This window comes from Phaenicophaeus curvirostris, chromosome 20 (genome assembly GCF_032191515.1).
Source record: "Phaenicophaeus curvirostris isolate KB17595 chromosome 20, BPBGC_Pcur_1.0, whole genome shotgun sequence".
Lineage (NCBI taxonomy): Eukaryota > Metazoa > Chordata > Aves > Cuculiformes > Cuculidae > Phaenicophaeus > Phaenicophaeus curvirostris.
In genome coordinates this window covers 6,188,865-6,208,348 of record NC_091411.1, presented here as the reverse complement: position 1 = coordinate 6,208,348, position 19,484 = coordinate 6,188,865, and the positions used below count along the sequence as shown (strand labels likewise).

At 38.4% G+C, this 19,484-nt stretch overlaps 1 protein-coding gene across 6 annotated transcripts in view; it reads left to right on the top strand.

Moving 5' to 3' along the window:
* CDK5RAP2 (CDK5 regulatory subunit associated protein 2) overlaps positions 1 to 19,484 on the top strand; it is an 81,028-nt gene that overhangs the window by 40,251 nt on the left and 21,293 nt on the right. For 3 of the 6 annotated variants that reach the window (XM_069873603.1, XM_069873601.1, XM_069873599.1), the window contains 9 exons: positions 3,016 to 3,111; positions 3,785 to 3,832; positions 4,570 to 4,757; positions 7,357 to 7,810; positions 11,097 to 11,361; positions 12,773 to 12,889; positions 15,038 to 15,638; positions 17,622 to 17,854; positions 19,268 to 19,316. In XM_069873603.1, the coding sequence (XP_069729704.1) occupies positions 3,016 to 3,111; positions 3,785 to 3,832; positions 4,570 to 4,757; positions 7,357 to 7,810; positions 11,097 to 11,361; positions 12,773 to 12,889; positions 15,038 to 15,638; positions 17,622 to 17,854; positions 19,268 to 19,316 (2,051 nt within the window). The remainder of the gene's footprint in view (positions 1 to 3,015; positions 3,112 to 3,784; positions 3,833 to 4,569; positions 4,758 to 7,356; positions 7,811 to 11,096; positions 11,362 to 12,772; positions 12,890 to 15,037; positions 15,639 to 17,621; positions 17,855 to 19,267; positions 19,317 to 19,484) is intronic. The other 3 variants (XM_069873600.1, XM_069873604.1, XM_069873602.1) reach the window with 3 other exon arrangements.

The following is a 19,484-nucleotide window of genomic DNA, read 5'->3' as shown; positions in this document are numbered from 1 at the left end:
CTGCATCCTCCCCAGGTTCTTAAAATGAACTCATCTTCCTTTTTCTTCACAAAGCCGGGGCCCAAATCGGATGAATCTGCATGTTGGTGCCTCTGCAGGGCATCTCCCACAGGTCTGACAGCCCTGAGTACTCTGTTTTATTGCTTCATGTTCGAAAGGGAGGGAGAAGGAGGAGAGAAAAAGGTTGTTTTTGTACTGTCCTCTGAACATCTGCTTTCTCCGAGAGAAGCAACCTCAGTGATTTCAGCCTTCAGGGCTCCAGGGATCTTTACAAACGAAGCATATCAGTGGTTCATTTAGGAAAAACATTCTCAAGGTTTGCAGTCTCTAAGGAAATACTTTAAAAAGTCAGCTTATTCTTAGTAGACTTTTTTTGTGGCCTTTGGACACTTACTTTCTTTTAATATTTTATTGATATTGTATTCCTTGGAGCACAGAAAGTTTCTTTTCAGCCTCTTAGACACAGGACCATAGAACCAGGCTCAAACTGTGGTCATTTGTGGTAACATGCCATAACCTGTAGGTATTGTGTAATAGTTTCATTCTGAGTAGCATCACTTACGAAGCCAAATACTGGCCTGGGAATAGCAAATACTAAAAAATGTGGAGTCATAACAGGTAGTTGCATTGGGTAGATAAGTTATATATGCAAATAAATGCGATTTTAATACACAAATGCAGGATTTGACCTGCCCTTATATATGGAAGATAAAACCTTAACAGTTCTTTTATAATTGCTAACATTATTGAACTTAAGGCATCCCATAACTACAACAAAACATCTCTTTATAATGCATGCCCTTGCTATATACCACAGTCCTATCTGTGTCTTCCTCCAGTTTTCAGATTGTCTTTATTTTATGTTGTCCTAGAAAAGCAAGTTTGAGTGGAAGTACCTAAATAATCCAAACTTGTCTTGGAAGTTACTTTTCAATATGGATTTCTGATTGTAAAAGGCATATATATTAATATACTGCACCACTCAGTTTCTGCCTTTTAAAATTGCTATTTAAAACCATTAGAGTTTCTTATACTGGTAAGGATTGGAAGATAAAAAGGCTTTTCTCGTTTATTTCATATATATATCCATACACACACACATAAATGCATACAGTCTGTGCATATTCAATTAAAAAAATCAAAACCCACACATGGATTCAATTCCCAGTACTCTAAGGAAGCAAAAATAATGCTTTCTGCAGAGTCCTGTTTGTCTGCAATAGGACTGACAAGCTGTGAGCCAAGGCTTTCCAGCATGCAGTACCGGGGAAGCAGGTTTCTCTTTTCATGCCATGAATCTCAGCACTGCTCTGTATATCTGAACCTATAAATATCACATCTATGGTCCCTAGACACCGATTTCATTCCTTCCAGTCTGTCATCTGAGTCTCTGTACCTATAATCTCAATTTTCTGTAACTATGCTCAGGATTCTGCTTTTCTTGTCTTAAGGTAATTTTTTCTTTAGCCCAAGTTGCACGAAAATATGACTGTTACACCCAGCAGTGCTGAGTTATTGCCAGAAGCGCTTTAAGGTTACAATTTTTAGCTAATATAGGTGTTGAATCCACTGTGCTGTATTCTACCTGTGGTGTAGGCACGTTAGGCATAGCATTGTTGATATTTACCATCACTCTAGCACATTTCTCCTATTTAATAAGATTCTAGCAGCACACATCTTAGATAACTCTTGTTTTCTTTTAGACTGGGAAATATTGCTATAAAACGAGGTGATATAAATGTCCAGTCTGGTCTTATCACAGGGGAGTGATGGAATGTGGTACCTGCAGGCCACTCATGATGGATCCCAAAGTGGGGTGAAGGGCTCTTCCTGTACTCAGGTTGCTGGCTGATAGGCTGTGACTACTGAATGTAGTAAAATAAGTGAGTTTTTCTAATGATCAGTATAGCATAGTCAAGGCTAAATGCTGTCCTCTGTTGCCAGAGAAAACTGAATAGACAAGGTGAGTTGTAAATGAGATGAAAATTTTATAGAATCATAGAATGGTTTAGGTAGGAAGGGAGCTTAAAGATCATGCAGTTCCAACCACCCTGCCATGGGCTGGGACACCTCCCACCAGATCAGGGTCTCCAAACCCCATCCAACCTGGCCTTGAACACCTCCAGGGATGAGGCAGCCACAGCTTCTCTGGGCAACCTGGGCCAGGGCCTCCCCACCCTCATAGGGAAACATTTCTTCCTGAGATCTCATCTCAATCTCCCATGAGCTGTGTGTAATGAAGCTCGCTCCGTAGCCGTCTTTGCTGCTTGGAGGATCAATGTGTGTGTGTCTTGCCTCTTGCCACAGCTCTGTTGGGATATAACACCCAGAAAAACAAAGGGATTCTGGTCTTGCTGCCATTAGTGCTGATGTCAGGAGCTTGGGTTCTGCTGCTAAAAATGCTGAGTCCTCCTCTATGCTCAGGAAATATTAGTGATGGGAGATGGATTGGGTTCTGTGGCAAAGAGGGAGAAAAAGATGATTTGGCACCATTTCCTACAAATCGGCAAATTTAGGCAAGACAAAGCAGATTGTAACCTTCAGTGATACTGTAAATCTTCTTAGTGTACAGCAAGCCACGTGGGCTTTGTTTTAAAAGCATTTATTTCTTGGATGCTGGAGAAAAGCCTAAACTGTGTAGCAAATGAAAATAAATTCTGGAAATTGGAAAATAAAATAGGCACAATGAGGACACAACTGAAGACAGAGAGGTCCTGTGCCGGAAGAGGTTAAGTGATATTTATATTTTTTGTCAATTCTGAGGAGAAAGAGTTAAATGAAAATGAAGGAATGTATAAGATAAAGTTTCAATGTATTTAATACAAGTCATTCCTGGTTTTTAGATTAATTTCCTTTGATCTTGTTGAAAAAATCTAATTCAGTGTTTGTTACTTTGTATTACAGGCTTTTTTGGTTTTTCTTTTAAGACATATCACTGACTTATTTATGCACGTTTCATATCACAGTATTTTTTTTTGTGTGCTACATTTTCACATCATTCCATACTTTGTGTAGTGTCTTGAAGTAATGGAGGAGCCTGTGACGCAGACCGAGGATGTGGACATTGACAGGAAGGTACAGAACAGTCAATTGGCTGAGAGGGTCAGTCAGGTAGGAGTGTGTTCTGGGTACGTTGTGTTACAGTACTCCTTGCATGCTTGTAAAGATTCGTGTTTTCTGAGAACACGAAGTCTTTTGCAGACAAAGCATACTTTTGTTATTTGATTTTACTTTCAGCTAATTGTTATCCTAACATTTTTCTGAAAGCTTTTTCCTATATTTTTCTGCTGCTAGGGTGTTGTAGTCAGGGTAGCTTTCATTGTGGTCCTTGTTTTCTCTTGCTTGAGTACTCATAGTCTTCCTTAATGGGGATGACAAAGTCCCTTAAAACTGTGTTGCTTTACATACACACACTGATCTCTAGTCTGTGTTGCAGTCAGGCCTGTAGTATGAATTGTGTAAGATTCACTTCCTGCTATGACTGCTGAAAAAATACTGTAGATTCTTCTCAGGATTTAAATACTTGATGTCTTGGTGACTTGTTGACTGCATTTTCATACGTACAGGAATCTGCCATCCTCTTATCCTAGTATTCAAAAGCGGTGTAAGATAAAGCATGATGGAATTATAAAATAATTCAGGTTGCAAGGAACCTTAGAGGATCATAAGAGTGCAGTTGAAGTTGAACATTTCTCATTTAAAAATTATAACATGCTAAGATATGTAACCAAGTGGGGCATTTTGATTAGCAATGTTGAAGAATAATGTTTTCTCTGTTTACTAGGTGTGCCTTCAAATATCTTTGGATATTCCTTCTGAGCTGGGTAAACAGGTAAGCTATAAATAAGTAAACTTTCTCTTGACTTTAAACAATCCCAGTTCCCTCAGCCACTCCTTATAAGACCTGTTCTCCTGACCCTGCTGATGTCTACTGATGGAAACTGTCTAATTGTCTAGTCTGAATTCTCATATGTGTGATAGACAAGACTTTCATGGATTTAAATGGGGCTGGAATTACTGGAGAGAACTGAAATACAAACTTCCTAGAATACATCTACGGGGTTGCATGCAAAAAATTGGTAGTTTGTAAATACTTCAAGTTGCAGCCTGTCTTGCTTGTCAGGGCTTATGTATCTGAAGACCCCAGGATAGAATTGGGTGCTGTAATGACAGGTGATTCAAAGATGAGCTAATAAAAACATTCCAGAAGTTTCATAGAGTCATAGAATGGTTTGGATTGGAAAGGACCTTAAAGGTTATCCAGTTGCAACCCCCCTGCCATGGGCAGGGTCACCTCCCACTGGATGAGGTTGCTCAAAGCCTTCACAGCTAAAGAGCTGCAGGAAAATCTTAATACTCAACAACTGATCACTATGAATTTATCATATGAAATAGATGTTAATTAGTTTTTCTATTAACAAAAAGGAAGTGAAATCTCTGTGGATGCTTCTTAATGTAGATAAAAAGCATCAGAAATTACAAAACCCGATTACAAAAAGATTACAGCCTTGAATGTAGTAGTACATTGCATTCCTGTGTAATAAGAAAATGTTTGCAATTTTTTAACAGATGACTTCATCAGGCAATTCAGAGAGTTTCTGCAAGGATAGACATTCTGGGAGTCCAAAAAAGTCTGGATTTGAACATGATACAAGTGGCAAAAACTTTTGCAAAACAGGAGTGAGTGATCATGAAACAGAAGAGGATTTGCTCACATCTCTTAAAGGAGAAAATAAAACATCTGTACTGGAATCTACGTAAGTTTGAGGAATATGCACTGCTTCTGACAGTATTTCTGTTTGAGAAGAGAATGAAGTGATTTTGCTAAAGTGAATTTAGATAATGGCACTGTCTAATTTACCTGAGAGATTGGCAAGGCGCCTTCAGAGCCATTTTAGTCTATCATGCAATTAAGTAATTAGGAAACATACTATCAGTAGAAATCCTTATGAAAAAACCATTACAAGAAAAAAATCTCCAAAGTTACTGCTATACAGAGCATTACTGTAGGCACTGATTGTTTTCAGGATGGGGTCTAGGGGTGCTAAAGGGCTTGGATGATAATAGGTGGTAATTTTTTTTTAAATAAAACATTTGAGAGCGGAGGCCAAAGAAAGGTGATGTGGTGGTGGGGATGAGATTACATTGCTGTAAAAATTATGTGTAAGGAACTGAGGATCATAGAATAGAATCATGGAATAGTTTGGGTTGGAAGGTACTGTAAAAATCATCTAGTTCCACCCGCCCTTGTGATGGGCACTAGATCATCCCACTGGATCAGGCTGCCCAAGGCCTCATCCAACCTGGCCTCAAGCACCTCCAGGGGTGTGCCGGCCACCACTTCCCTGGGCAACCTGTTCCAGTGTCTCACCACTCTCATAGTGAAGAAAAATTCCTCCTTATATCTAGTTTAAATCTGCCCCTCTCCAGTTTATACCCATTGCCCCTAGTCCCATCACTACAAGCCTTTGTAAACAGCCCCTCCCCAGCTTTCATGTAGGCCCCCTTCAGGTACTGGAAAGTCTCTCTAAGGGCTCCTCAGAGCCTTCTCTTCTCTGTGCTGAACAACCTCAATTCTCTCAGCCTGTCCTTGTATAGGAGGTGCTCCCAGATGAAGGAAATGGAGTTACAGTGACTGTTGTACGGGGTTAATGTTGATTGGACATTATGCTTTGTGGCCTTTGCCATTTCATCTGAACTGCTTGGACAGAGGTTCACTCTCTGTCAGCAGTTTGGGGAGTCTGTGCCCATGTTCTGCAGTTTACTCATCCATTATTCAGCATAGTCACTTGTAGGACCACGCTGAGATGAACCATGTTATAAGAACATAGGTCACTTTTCATACTGGAGAATATACTTGCATAACTAACTAATCTCCGTAAGCCCTACTGTAAGCAGTGGTTTTCAGGTCTGTGTGTGTTACACTATGATTTCATCAATTCCCAGCTGAAATGCTCATTTCCATAGAAACTGGACAATACCAGGCAAGAGAAGAGTGTGTTGAGGAACCGAAGCCTGACCAGTTTAATTTCTCCCAATTTCATGGTTATACTGCTTCATCTCCTGCTGGCGATCTTCCCCATTTTCCTTTTCTAGTTCTCCCCACAGTCTAATGACTATGTACAGCATTAGGGGACGTTTTTTCAGTGCCCCTCAGTGCCATAGTGGTTTCTGGAGAGCAATGGGGACGATCTTCCATATATGTTGTGCTCAGCAGTGCTGGTAACCTAATATCTTGTGGAATTACACCAGTCAAATCCTGTTTTCTGTGTTCGATGCGCACCACACTTGACTTTACTCGAGCAATTCTGTATTTTTACATTACTATTTAAAACTCTTCAACAGGCATAAATGGTCTTAGTTATCAAAGCACTCGTTAGTGGTAAATGAGGAGATACTGTTCTGTTAGAAGATAAATAGATCACATTGTTTTTTTTGTTAACTTTACTTAAAAGTCTACTAATGAGTGATTCCAGCACCATCATCTTTACCACTCTAGTGTATAATCTTTTCTATGTTTTAGTATAAATGACCAGATTGACTGGTGATGAGCCTGTGCTTTGCGTGATTTAATTCTCACTAATGACATTAGATGCCAGAGAATGATGTAAAAAGCCTAGTTAGCTTCTACGGTTTCAAATGCTAACTATGCAAATGCAGTTGTTTTAAATGCTGGGTTATATGTTTGGTGGCACTAACAGCTCTCTGTTGGATGCAGTAAATCATCTGTAGAAGCTAAGGGCTTGTGCTTTGAATGTCTCTTATTTGGCTGCACTTTTACTTAAAATATTGCTTTCCAGGCTGTTGTCCATGGACCACTGGTTATCTGTGGGAGAGTTTGGTGGCCTGTAGTGAGCTGGTTTTGCAGGTTTTTGGCTGCTTTCTCAGTTTCCATCTTCCCTGTTACATTAGAAATGCATGAAGGGATACATTTTCAGAAAAACTCAGCATCTAGAGTCCCCTGTGTTTTGTTAGAATTTTATTTTTAAGGTAGTTAAATCAGAGTGTAAACTCTAGAAAATCCATTCCTGTTCCTTATATTGCTGTGTTAAATAAGCAATTCATTTAGTTACCAAGAGGTTTAATATCTGTTCTTGAATGGAGAAGGGGCAGCAGAGCATATATAGTTATAAACAAGAGAAAAACATTGATGAGGTAATTTATGATATAACTCAAGTTGTGAAGAGGTTTCAAAGACTCTGTTTGTTAGTGAGTAATTCATTAGTGAGCAAAACAGAATCTCCTGGGAATTTCTAATACGTCAAGACACTGCAAAAAGGTTTCTTAGAAGGTATTCTTTTTTGCTTAAAGAATAATCAAAATTCATGCCTTTTCTTTTCTCCTTCCTGACTACAGCAGACAAGAGCAAATGAAAATTGTAAATGAACAGTTAGATCGTCTGAACACAACGGAGGAAGAAGATACAGAGAAAAAGGATGAAAAAGATCTTAGGCAAATGATTATTCAACTAAGAGCTGAACTCAAACATTTCAAGCAGGTCAATAAATTCTTAAAGCAGCAAGTAGAATTGCAATCAACTTCTGATGGGAAAGAGAAGCTTTATCCAGATGCAGTACCACAGATTAATAAGGGTATTGTGTTGTTGAAAGTGGAATTGAAAGATGCAGCTACACAAACAATGACTTTAGAGAGTAATGTCATGAGATTCAAACACGAAGGCAAAAAAAGAACCTCAGAAGAAAAACCAAAATATTCAAGATTAAATGCAGAAAGAGAACATCAGCAAGAAAATGTGTATGAGGAGGGTGAACAGCATGAAAGACTTTTTTTTGCAAGGGGAACAAATGAAGTAAGTTTATTTAAGATTCTCTTTCTGGTACTTGGGGAATAGATGTATGAAAGAGAAAAATATGTTTCATTTCTAATATGAAATCTTGCTTTTGTGTAATTTTTAAAATTAGGAAAAGAGATGTAAGCTAAATATATTTTAGATAATTGTTCTTAATGTTCAGAGCTTTTCATCACATACTTCAGTGTGCTTTAGAACATTAATTAATTGAATTTCAATCCTCACTGGGATGAGATAGTAGTAAATATTATAGCTTTGGAGAAAGAGGTAGTTTATGGCATAATGGCCTGATTCTGTACTGCCTTATTTCTCTGCATAGATCTTCATAATACGCAGAACCGGGGCATTCTGAACAGGGCGTTATTAAATCTAAATGGCAAATGCATTCTAGAAACTGGAAGACTTGCATAATTATTGTGAGTGTGCTGATGAGGAGTTAATAGGAGGTTTCAACAAACCTGGATCTTCATTTGAGGCTTTTATTATCCTCTTATCATTGTGTCTTGCTCTTAAAGAAATAAGACCAGAAACACTTTATAAAGTGTGGCGGCAGTTCTTCATCTTTGTTGGGAACCTAAGTGCACAGAATCAGTTTTGTGAGTACAGGTGCAATTTGCTTGTGCTGGATAAGTTTTCAAGCTTTTTGTGTGCTGGCAGTCTGAAAGCCCAAACAAAGAGGTGGGAAACCAATGTCTGCTGAAGAGTTTAGGTGCATTGTTTCAGTAGCAGTTATGGAAGTGAAGCTGAAAACTCTTTGAAGATGTTGGTTCTTGAAAAGCAGACAAAGGAAAGTATCAGTTTTGATTTTGTGCACTGCTAAAAGAGAATGGTGTAGCACCTTCTGCGAAGAATGGTTTCCATGACTTTAGTGATCAAGAGATTTCTGTGACTAGCAATTGGGAACAACTCATTTTTATTCTGGCTTGTTCTTGTTGGGTTCATTTTTCTGAAGGAAGAGGGGCTTGTAAGCCCAGAGATGTTGGTAAGGGTTTGTTCTGTACATAAACATTTCAGTATTGTTTGGAAAGATTTTGGCATGTACAGTTGGTCCCTGGCAACACCCTAGAAAATTCATGCCAGTCTTAGCAATAGGTTATGATAACCCTGAAAATCAAAACCTATGTCTTGTTTCACTAAACAATTTACATTTAATCAAAATCCATCGATATATCCAGGTACATTCTTGGTCTTTTAAGCTTTTCTTACTGGTGATGTATTTTCTACCTTTAAAAACTTTATGTTTGGAGAGGAGAGAGGATGATAATGGAAATGAGATGTTAACATACTTAGTGCATTAGGCGCTTGGTCCGTCTTGTTTGGCAGGGTGGCTGCTGTGACAACCATTCCTGCATCTTGGGGATGCCTTGGCCCAAGACAGAAAGGGGTGGATGTGCACTCTCTCTTGTTTGAGTTGGTGCTATCCAGATCAGCTGCCTCCAGGAACACATGGAGAGGTGAGGACAGGTGGAAGTTGGGACGAATAAAGATGGGTAGTAGAGGAAGGAAGAATTTGAGGACCTGGCTGTTTTGTTAAGATCTGCATGTGGTGGCTTGCTTAAGAGTGCTAATGCTGTCTTTGAGTTGCTGGTCTTATTTTTCCGGAATGAAGGACAATCTCTGAAGGCAGGTAAAGACTGCTTGCCCTCCACCGGGAACACCTGGGGTTCTTTCTGCAATGATCTTTTTCCAAGTTGCTTTTTCCATTAAATTCCATTGTACTATTTAGAGTCATCATTTTCCAGATTCCTCTCTAGTTTAATCAGTTGCAACCTCAGTGCAGTCCCCGAGTCAATTGCTTTAACAACTTTCATGTTTGGACTAATGCAGTATCACTTTTGCTTCTGAATGGCTCTCATAAATAATGTCCTGTAGCCAGCTGAGCTGGACTTGGGGTAATCTGGGTGACGTATCTGTCTGTGCAACAGCCTCGAGACATCTGGAAATCGTTTGGCATTATTAGAGCAGGTTAGTAAAACTAGCAGGAAGTTCACGCCGCCTGGATTTATTTTTCAGCCTCCAAATGATATGGTACTCATGTATGTACAAAAGGAATTCAGTGCATCATTAGGAAAATGGAACCTGCTTTTTATTATTTTAAATTGTGTAAGGACTATAATTGCTAAGAAATGAATGTGGAAAGGTATTTCAGAATACACTGGGTGGTAGAAGAAATTACAGGACTTATGACACTGGTGGAGCAAATGAACAGCAAAAAAATAAACTAAATCTATCTGAACGTGCCATTATTGATTTTTATTATTATTACACACAATTCCAGAACTCTCATCAACATATAGCATGGTTTTATCTTTTTGAAGATAGCACTGGTTTATGCTCTCTGGTTTAAACAAGGACACGTTTATTTTATGCAGTCTTCAGAATCTGAGAGGCTAAAATGTAATGACTTAAGAAATTTAACTTCTCCCCCCAGCTCCAATGACGGAATGTCTGTTATAGCAGGAAACGGGAATCCTGCAGAAGCAATTTATAGCACAAATGGGTGAAGAAGCTATTCTTGTTTATAAAGAGTTTATCTGTGGTAGATTTAGGTTAGATATTAGGAAGAAATGTTTTCCTATGGAGATGGGGAGGTCCTGGCCCAGGTTGCCCAAAGCAGAGGTGGCTGCCCCGTCCCTGGAGGCCAAGTTGGATGGGGCTGGGAGCCCCTGATCCAGTGGGAGGTGTCCCTGCCCATGGCGGGGGGTGGGACTGGATGGGCTTTAAAGTCCCTTCCAACCCAAACCATTCAATGATTCCATGAAGAAAGGAAAATGTGTTGAGGAATTTGTGAAAAAATTAGGAGGATCTGCACTTTGAAAAAAAAAAGCCCTGAAGATGTAAAAGAAACAGTTTCTGGACTGTCAGACATAAATGTATATAAATCAGGAGACTAGGGAGCAGCAGTTAGAGAGGTCAATTTGCGTGAGAAACTATTTTCCTAGGGCATACACAGATTCAGGGTTAATGAATACGCCTACTCATTAAAAGCCTTTTCCAATCAATGGTGAATTTGCTGTCTTGCTTTGTGAACTGGAAGCCATTCACTGCGTGGCTCTGGAATCATAAGCAGCACTTGGGGAAAACTGAATGAGTGGGATAGGTTATTTTTCTCCCTGAATGTTTGTTTTCCACATTGCAAGGAATCTCATTTTCAGAACTATTTCATGTGACAGCTTGCTGATCTTACTGGAAAGTTTTTATTTTTCCTGGAATATTTGATTATCCTTCCTTTACTTGACTGTTACATGTGAGCTCCCAACTCCCTATTTTATCCATGCCTTTTCAGACTGATCCTGCTTACCAGCCCAAGAAGTCTCGTCTGCCTCTTCCTTTAAAATCATCCAGGCCCTTAAGAAATGTGTCTTTGAACTCCTGTGTGCAGAAGTCAGATTCAGAACTACAGCATCATGCCGGGGTACCTTGTGAAGGTCTGAAAGCGTGTCAAGTACGAAACAAAGCATTTTGGCCACAGATAAATGGAGAGCTATTGAATGAGCCTGTAACTGAAAGCCTTCAAAAAGAGCCTGCAGAGGAAAGCACATCAGTGAGAGGTAAATACAGAGCAGGCATAATGACCTGTAATGCTGCTTGAAATGGTGGCTTCTTTTCTTGTAGCAGAAAGTAAAAGCAGGTAGCTTTTACATATGTACAATGCTGCTTAGTCTTGTGATTTTCTTGGGTAGGCAGATACAGATCTTGAAAAACACCTTTTTTTACCTCTTATCTTTGCCACTAGAATGTAAACCAGCTTTGTATGGAATGGAAAGTGCTTTGTATACATGGCATAAAGTGTATATAATGAAGGACAGTTTCCCAGGGTGCCCACACACGCACACATACATGTCACTGGTTAGGTAAATGAAAAATCTCCTTCCTAGCATGGCAACTGTCATGAAAACTGTCTGCAATGGAGACAGGAGAATATGAAAATACTATATTTGTTTATGTGGCATAAATAAGTTTTTCCAATATTCCACTGATAAGTCAAGTCATCCGTGTCCATTTCCAGTGGGACTGAGTTAATTTCAACTCAGCTGTCGACAAAGTATCTGGATCAGGAAGGTATAAGGAATGTAAGGCGAAGAACAGTAGATGTTATATAAAGATTTGGAGCAGCCAAAAAAAAGAAAGTGCATTTAGCAGTTAGATTAAAAACAGTAGAGATGTAAATTATATGTGGGCAAGAGAGGAGGTGTAAATAGAAGAAATAAGATTCAGTCAAGTAGCAAGCAAGCCACTGTCAAATGCGGAGGTTCCAGAGGCTTTGTTGTTAATGGTAATATTATTGTGGTAAAGGAGAGTTGTGGCACAACCTTATTGTAAATACTCACATGGTAGACTATAGCGATTAATTTTGGTAGATGCAAAATCCATGGAGAATTTTGAGAAGGGCAGGACTTCTGAATTGGATCCTGAAATGAATCAGAGCCTGTTAGGACTGCAATCCTTCCACTGGTTTCCTTGCCACACTGATTTCTTTACTCTGGATAACAGTTGCACTGTGTGTTTGGTAATTGTGAGATTTGATGCAATGGGAGATTGCAGATTAGTTCATAATCTGTGGTCATATTGGAGAAACTTCTTAGCCTTTTCTCTAAGCTTAACATAAAACATTTTAAAATACACTGAAAGTTGATAACTGCTACCTTGTAAAGGTGACTTTAAATGTTTATCTTTGTTGGTAGGAAGCCTTTGTAATTCACACTCTTAGCTGTTACCCTTATGAAAGTATTTTAAAAATATGTGCTAACACTGTTTCGTATGATCAGTAATATTTGTGTTATATTTTGCATAGCTGTTCTTCTTCACATGATTTTCCTCTTCCACATTGTCAGAGAACCAAGTTTGGATTTGTAGAGTGGGAGTTTGGGGTTTTTTGTCTGTTTATTTGTAACTCTCCCCACTTAATTGTTTTTCAGTCACTTACTGACTTCTGTTTTACCTTTCCCCGCTGTTCTCCAGGTGACTCCTTGCCCGAGCTGGGTAATAGTGAGGCCCAGGTGGAGTTGCAAGGTGTTGATCGAGGTACAGGGGGTGAGAATGAACATGCGATGGACAAAAGTGAGCAAAACTGTCAAGGTAGAGAATTTCTATGGTATAATATATGAAAAGAAAAAGAAAATTTAAAACTCTAGTTTCCTCTGAATTGTGCAAAATTATAAATTGCGGCAGGTAATTGTCTCCCTTTCCATTATTTGTGGATTTTAAATCTTTTTTCCTTAGTATGGATTAATTACTCTAAGAATCCAAGTTGGTCTTTTAAAGGTTATGCTTTCAGAAGGACTGCAGGAACTTACAAGTCTCGTTTCCAGTAAGATAATGAGTTATGTGCCTTACTCAGATCTCTCTTGCTAATGTCCTCGCTTCTAAATTCTTCTCTGAATTAAATGTTTGTTACTTATTGCTTCTGCATCGAGTTATGGACTATTGGAATGAAGCAACTGAATGATGGAATTTTGCTTATCTAAATTATTTGAAGGCATTCAACTAGGTTGAAACCTAATGGAATAGTTTAATGAAAATGTAAATAGGCTTATTATTGTGTTTTACGTGTTTCTGCATCATCCATTAGTCTTTTTCAGAAAGGCTTGAGTAGCCCGGTTAACATACAGTGTACAGAGGATATGGCCAGTTTTATAATTGTTTGTCACAACATTAATTTTATTTATATAAGCAGTGTCACTGAAGCCAGTCAGTTTGTTTGCAGAATCATGCTCTTTGTGTGCTGTTTGTGTATGTGGACACATACATGCACTCAGAGCTTATTAGTTCTCCTCTAATTAAAGGGAAGTTTTTAATTGAAAGCTATAACCGCTGTTCTAGTCTGAAATATTTCTTCTTCTGTTTTTATTTATAATTTTTATTACCTGGAAGGTTTACACACAATCAGGATGGCAAAGTTGAAGAGTTCAGCTGGTGTCTGGGTTTCTGTCCATCTCAGCCTGCAACCTTTCTTGCCATCGGTGCTATTGCAGCAGCTGAGAAGAAGCTGTGAACTTAAGTGTTGCATTCTCTTATTCCACGTGTCTTCTTGAATTCACGTGCAGGGATTTCCTTGGAAGCATTTCTGTCCTGTAATTCTGTCACTTTTAGAATGACACAGATAACGGTGTGCAGCAACACGTGTAATACAGAGAATGTCACCTAGCCTTAATTTCTTAAATGTTGATATCCCAGTATTGCAGCTTCATTTTTTTTTCTGGCTTTTAGGTTATATTTTGTTTTATTCTCTTGTGGTTGGGCTTCATTTGGTCCTTCATATGCAACCAGTTCTACCTCCACTGGGATTTTGTACTGATTTAGGGCTTGAACCTGGGCATTTGAATTCTCCAAGGAAACCAAATTGAAAACATGAACCTCTGGAAGATCAGTGAGTGGCTCCCAAAGAAGAAATTCTAATTCGTACTGATCTTTTGCAGAACTAATAGAAAGATAAAATTTAATTTACTGATAAACAGAAAATAACTATTTTTTTAGATAATTACACATAGAGCTCTCGACATACACAGAACTATAAACATGGAATATATGTAGGAATACACAGTTTTTATTGGTCTGAATCTGGGGTGACTGCATTAGTTATAGCAAAGTCAACTGAGCTGTGCCGTGCTTGCCAACTGAGTGCCAGTAAAACCTTTAACGCTGAACATTTAACACTGGATTTTGTTTAGAACTCATTTTAAAAAGAAGTTATAAACCCTCTCTTTTCAAATTTTACTATTTTGTTGATAATCTTCCTAAAATTCCACTGACTTGATACTCCAGCTGATTTTGTATAGATTTTTGAAATGAGGAGAAAAAGAATATTTAATTAGAAGTTTTGGGAAGAGCCATTTAAAGTCATAGAGTCTAGTTTTATATCTCAGTGTGTTACGTTTAAGGTTATTGTATTTGTGGCTGGAAACGTCTGGGTTTTATCGATGCCAGATTCAGGACTGTGTGTAGCAAAAGTAATTTTCAATCATTTGGGGAACGAAAGTGGGTATATTTGGAGTATTGTTTATTTCAAAGGTGATAAGAGGTTTGAAATATTTGATGTGCAACTTGAATTAATAGGCAAATCATAGAAAGGGGTCAGATGTCCCAAACTAATATTGTATAGTTCATAATTATTCTGCATTTTTATTCTGTTATTATAGAAGTAAATGAATTCTTTCTAGTGCTGTTAAGAACAGAATGTCAGATAAAGAAATATTAAAATTCATACACAAGCCTCCTATTTTTCAGAAATGCAAAATCATCATATCATTAGCAACGTGAATACTCAGCGTTCATTAAAAGAGATAAATGAAGAGTTTTATTCCACGGAACATGAGGACATTGACTCAGCCACCGCATATTCAGGTTCCAGGTGCCAGCGTTCTCCCAGATTGAATGTAACAAGTACAGATGGACTTGATGACTGTGAAGTCATAGATGACACAGAAGAATTGAAACAAAGAATTAAGAAAATGGAATCTGAGCTTGAAAAGTACAAAATGTTCGTGTTTAATTTACAGAACTCTGACCCTCTTTTGTCGAGTGGTGTTTCCAATATAGTTTGGAGTGACAGAGCCTTACCTGGGGAAGAACATATTGTACAAGTGCAAGATACAGCTATGCAAAAAATCAAAACATTTTCTAGTGCCCATCAGCTGATGGATTGTGAGATCCACACTGAAAACAGGAATTCAGAGTCTTCAAAAGCACCTGATATGGGGACAGCACACAACCTTAAGGACCTACTATCAGCAAATGAGGCAGAACTTGAAGAAGAGCAAATTGCAAGTATGCATCCTGAGGAATCACATCATCTTCAGAACAAACTGAGAGAAAAGTCACCATCCAAGTGAGTAAAAGCTATTACTGTTTCAGGTTCCTTTTTGTAAACAGAAATGCCAAATAACATAGGAAGGTAATAGGAAGATAATTTTATTAACATATGAGCGTGTTGTTATAGAAAAGGCTAAATTTCACTGACATTAGCATAAAGCAACTGAAATGTTTATTTAAAAGGTGTCTTGAAGTACAAGTTAGTATTTTTCTTACAACAGAACTGCTCCTGATAAGCTCATGTCATCCTCTGTAACAATTTGGTGCCAGGCACCTGTGTCTCTCGCTGCATCTCAGTTCCACAGCTCGCTTTGCTGCAAGACCTTCACTCTTGAGCATAGTCCAATCTCCTCAAGTTACTCTGTGAGACAGGCTGACCTCTTGAATCACAGTATTACGGTTTTGCATCTCCTGTTTTTTCCGGTAACAAGTATCAGAAAATGGAACATCCCACTTAAGACAGAAATGTCTCCACGGGCAACTGGCTGAGGGATTCATGCTAGCCCTTCTGTTTGTGTGACTGTACTTTATGTATAATATAGGAAGTTTATGCTCTAGTTATAATTTATTTTGCATTGGGTTGTGTAATGCCTTCCTCTGAAGGATGTGAAAGTAGGTATCTGTAGAAATTAATGAATGACATTTTTTAGCATAAGCTCATAAGCTGGAAAATCAGTTACGAGAGGCTGGAAAGTATCAGCCTTGGGTTTTGTGGAAGACTAGGGGCAGCATTTTTGCTAGCATGTATACAGCATAGTCACAGATGTAGAATAGATGCCATGGGATACCATAAGACCAAACCTTTTCCCCTGTTCCTTTTCCCCCTTCTGTTATTGTTAGTGTCCTGAGGGCCTGCAGAACGGCAGGAAGTATAACAAGGAAAGATATTTGGCTCGGTGGCGTTCTTCAGAATGCTGGAGTAGAAATATTTGGAGACACTGAGCAGCTACCAGCACGGACTATTGTGTTTCTTCTAGTATTACTGTCATAAAATACAGTGGTGCTACATAGTACACATAAATTTACATATGTTGAAAATACACCTCATCCATTTTACAAAGCAAGATCTAGCTGTGTAAATTAAGGAATGAGACAGTATGGATTGCTGTAAAGTTTTTATCACCACTGTCTAGGACAACTGCATGAGTCACAAGTGACAGACCCGAAACTGAGTTATGCTCCTCTTCCTATACAAATGACAATAAAAATTCTGTAACAACCCACACTGCCACAGCTTTTGTTTATGTCCCGTATACTGTTTGATTCTCTGTGTCTTTTCAGATCCTTTTCTCTCTGCTAACGTCTGATTCTGTAGAAGTCTATCTGTGATACAGACAGTGGCAGGGTAAAGGGGATGTCTCTGTTTGTAAGAGTAGAATAAATTCAATTGATCTGGGTAGAAGTTCATATCGTGGCTTGTGGAGTACGAGAGTTTTGACACCACAGTGGCTGTCGGGGTCATGTCTCTGGCCATAAACATGGAGAGTTTTCTCACTGGGTGAAAACATCAGCTCAGGAAGTCCAATATTGTGCTCCTGGCAGGAAATACATAAAGTTTCAGAAGAAAGGACAGCTCCATCTGTTCCTCCATAGCGAATTAAAAAAAACCACAACAAAAAAAATCCCCAACCAGACAGGAAAAAAATGTGGATTCTTAAAAATTCTTTTCATGTATTCTCTGTGATTTACTTTAATTTGACACCTTTGCATGCCATTCGGCTTATTTCCAGACAGACAAACAAGTCATCACTTTAGTTTCTGCTCATCTTATAAATGAAGCAGTTAAGTGAAGGATAATAACCCACAAATTATGTCCACAAATACAAAATTCAACAGTTAGGGATGATGTATTTCTTGTTGTGGCTGTAAAAGCATTTTAAAAGAAAATTGGGTAACATAAAATTATAGCTCAGGCATATAAGTTTAATTCACTTTTTATTTATATTTAAATGTTATTTATGGTCAGGAAATTACTTTAAAGATAATTTCATTTTCTTAGGTATGATTCATTAGTTCATTCACAAGCTCGAGAACTCTCCTTTCAACGTCAACAAATTAAAGAGATCCAGAGTGGCTGTGTCGCTTACCGTCAACATCTGATGAGCCTTATTAAAGCTTTTGAGGAACTGCTTCAAGCCAGTGATGTAGATTATTATGTTGCTGAAGGCTTCCGTGAACAACTGAATCAAAGTGTACTATTGTTTGAGAAGCTAGAAGGGAAAGTCCTATATGGTAAGTAGCAGTGTCTTGTGCTTATTGTCAGAGATATAGTGACGTTCTTGAAATTTGAAGGTTGCTTTTTTTCTTTTTAATGAGAAAGAAGCCTTAACTTCCTCTTGGTTGCTTTTAAACGATTTATAGGGAGAATTGTCTTGGAAGATAAATTTCAGTGCTCCAACAAGACTGGATTTTACTGTTGTAGTTGTCGTCTGTATCGACACCTTCCATTTTGAGTCATTTATCTTAGCGCGTACATATTTAAACTGTTCAGAATATAGTGGTTAGAGTGTAGTGAAAGTTTAGTTACAAGTAGGCTTCAGGATTTTCTGTGTCAGGAAACATCCCAGCTAACTATGAGGCTGAGCAATGGATATCTCCATCGAAGGCTTCTCAGGGGCAGCATGTTGCAGTTTTGATTGCTCATATAAAGGAGCTGTATATGAGAAAAAGGTGTTAGAGCTAGTGTGTCATAGCAGTGTAATAAAAGATTGAGTGTATTCAATGATTTCAGTGGCTACAGAGATTCCTTGCATCACAAATGAGAAGACTGTGTAGTGAATAAACATTAAATGCCTTTAAAAAATGCCCCAAACCAACAGATGGTATCCTATATACTGTGAAAAGTTACTGACAACCGAGACAATTCAATATATCTAACACAATGGTGTTGCGTTGAATCACACATTAAAATAAAATGATGTTTGTAGGGTTATAAAGAACATCCAGCGTACTAAGAATTGACTGTAAAGAAGCAGCATAAACAACCTTCTGTCTCTGCATTTCCATCCTGACCTTCAATTCATTCCCCTGAAGTTTCAGCTGTGCAGCTCTTGCCTGCTGCTTTTGCTTAATTGCACAAAAAAATTAAAATAGAGGGACCCAAGGTGACACCACGAAGCTCTCTCTGCCTTGTTCAGATCAGTGTCTGAGTCTAGGCCTCTTGCTCTGAGTTGTGCTTGTGTTCATACACTATCTCACGGAGAATGTTGCAGGCAAAATCCCGTGTGTACCTCTGTATTAAAGATAACTGGTTAGCCTTCCTCTGGATGGACAAAATCCAAGTGAGATGGAATTGTTTTACATCAGTTTTACTGAAGAAGTAATTGCATGTGCCTCTAATCCTTTTGCCATATAGCACCATGTTTTACAAATGTATGCTAACAAAAACGCCAAGGCTGGAAAACCTCATGTCTGTGATTCCTAGTCATTTTGTTTTAACTCCAGAGAAAGCTATTGCTTTGTTGCTGGGCTATAAATAGTTTTGCTGATGTACAGCATTTGACATTAACACCCAGTGTCTTGAGTATCTGTTAACTTTTCTAATTTCTCATTAATTTACCATTCTATATTTAGATAGTTTAAAATGGAGGAGAAAAGAGTGTAATTCTCAATATCTATTTTTAACCAGATATTTCTACTTTGCAGGAGAATCAGTAGGCACAGAAGTTACTGTACTTTATGAATTGGCTCTAAGGTAAGAATGCAACTGAATGTTTGCCAGATTGTCAGTTGTTTGATAAGTTGGTAAGGATGCTCTGTGTTTGCAGCTCCATGTTTCCCCAGCTTTGCTTTCTGGCAGGGCTTTGGTTGTGTTGCCTGTTTCATTAATATCCACGTTGTTCATAAAATATCCATAGAAAGG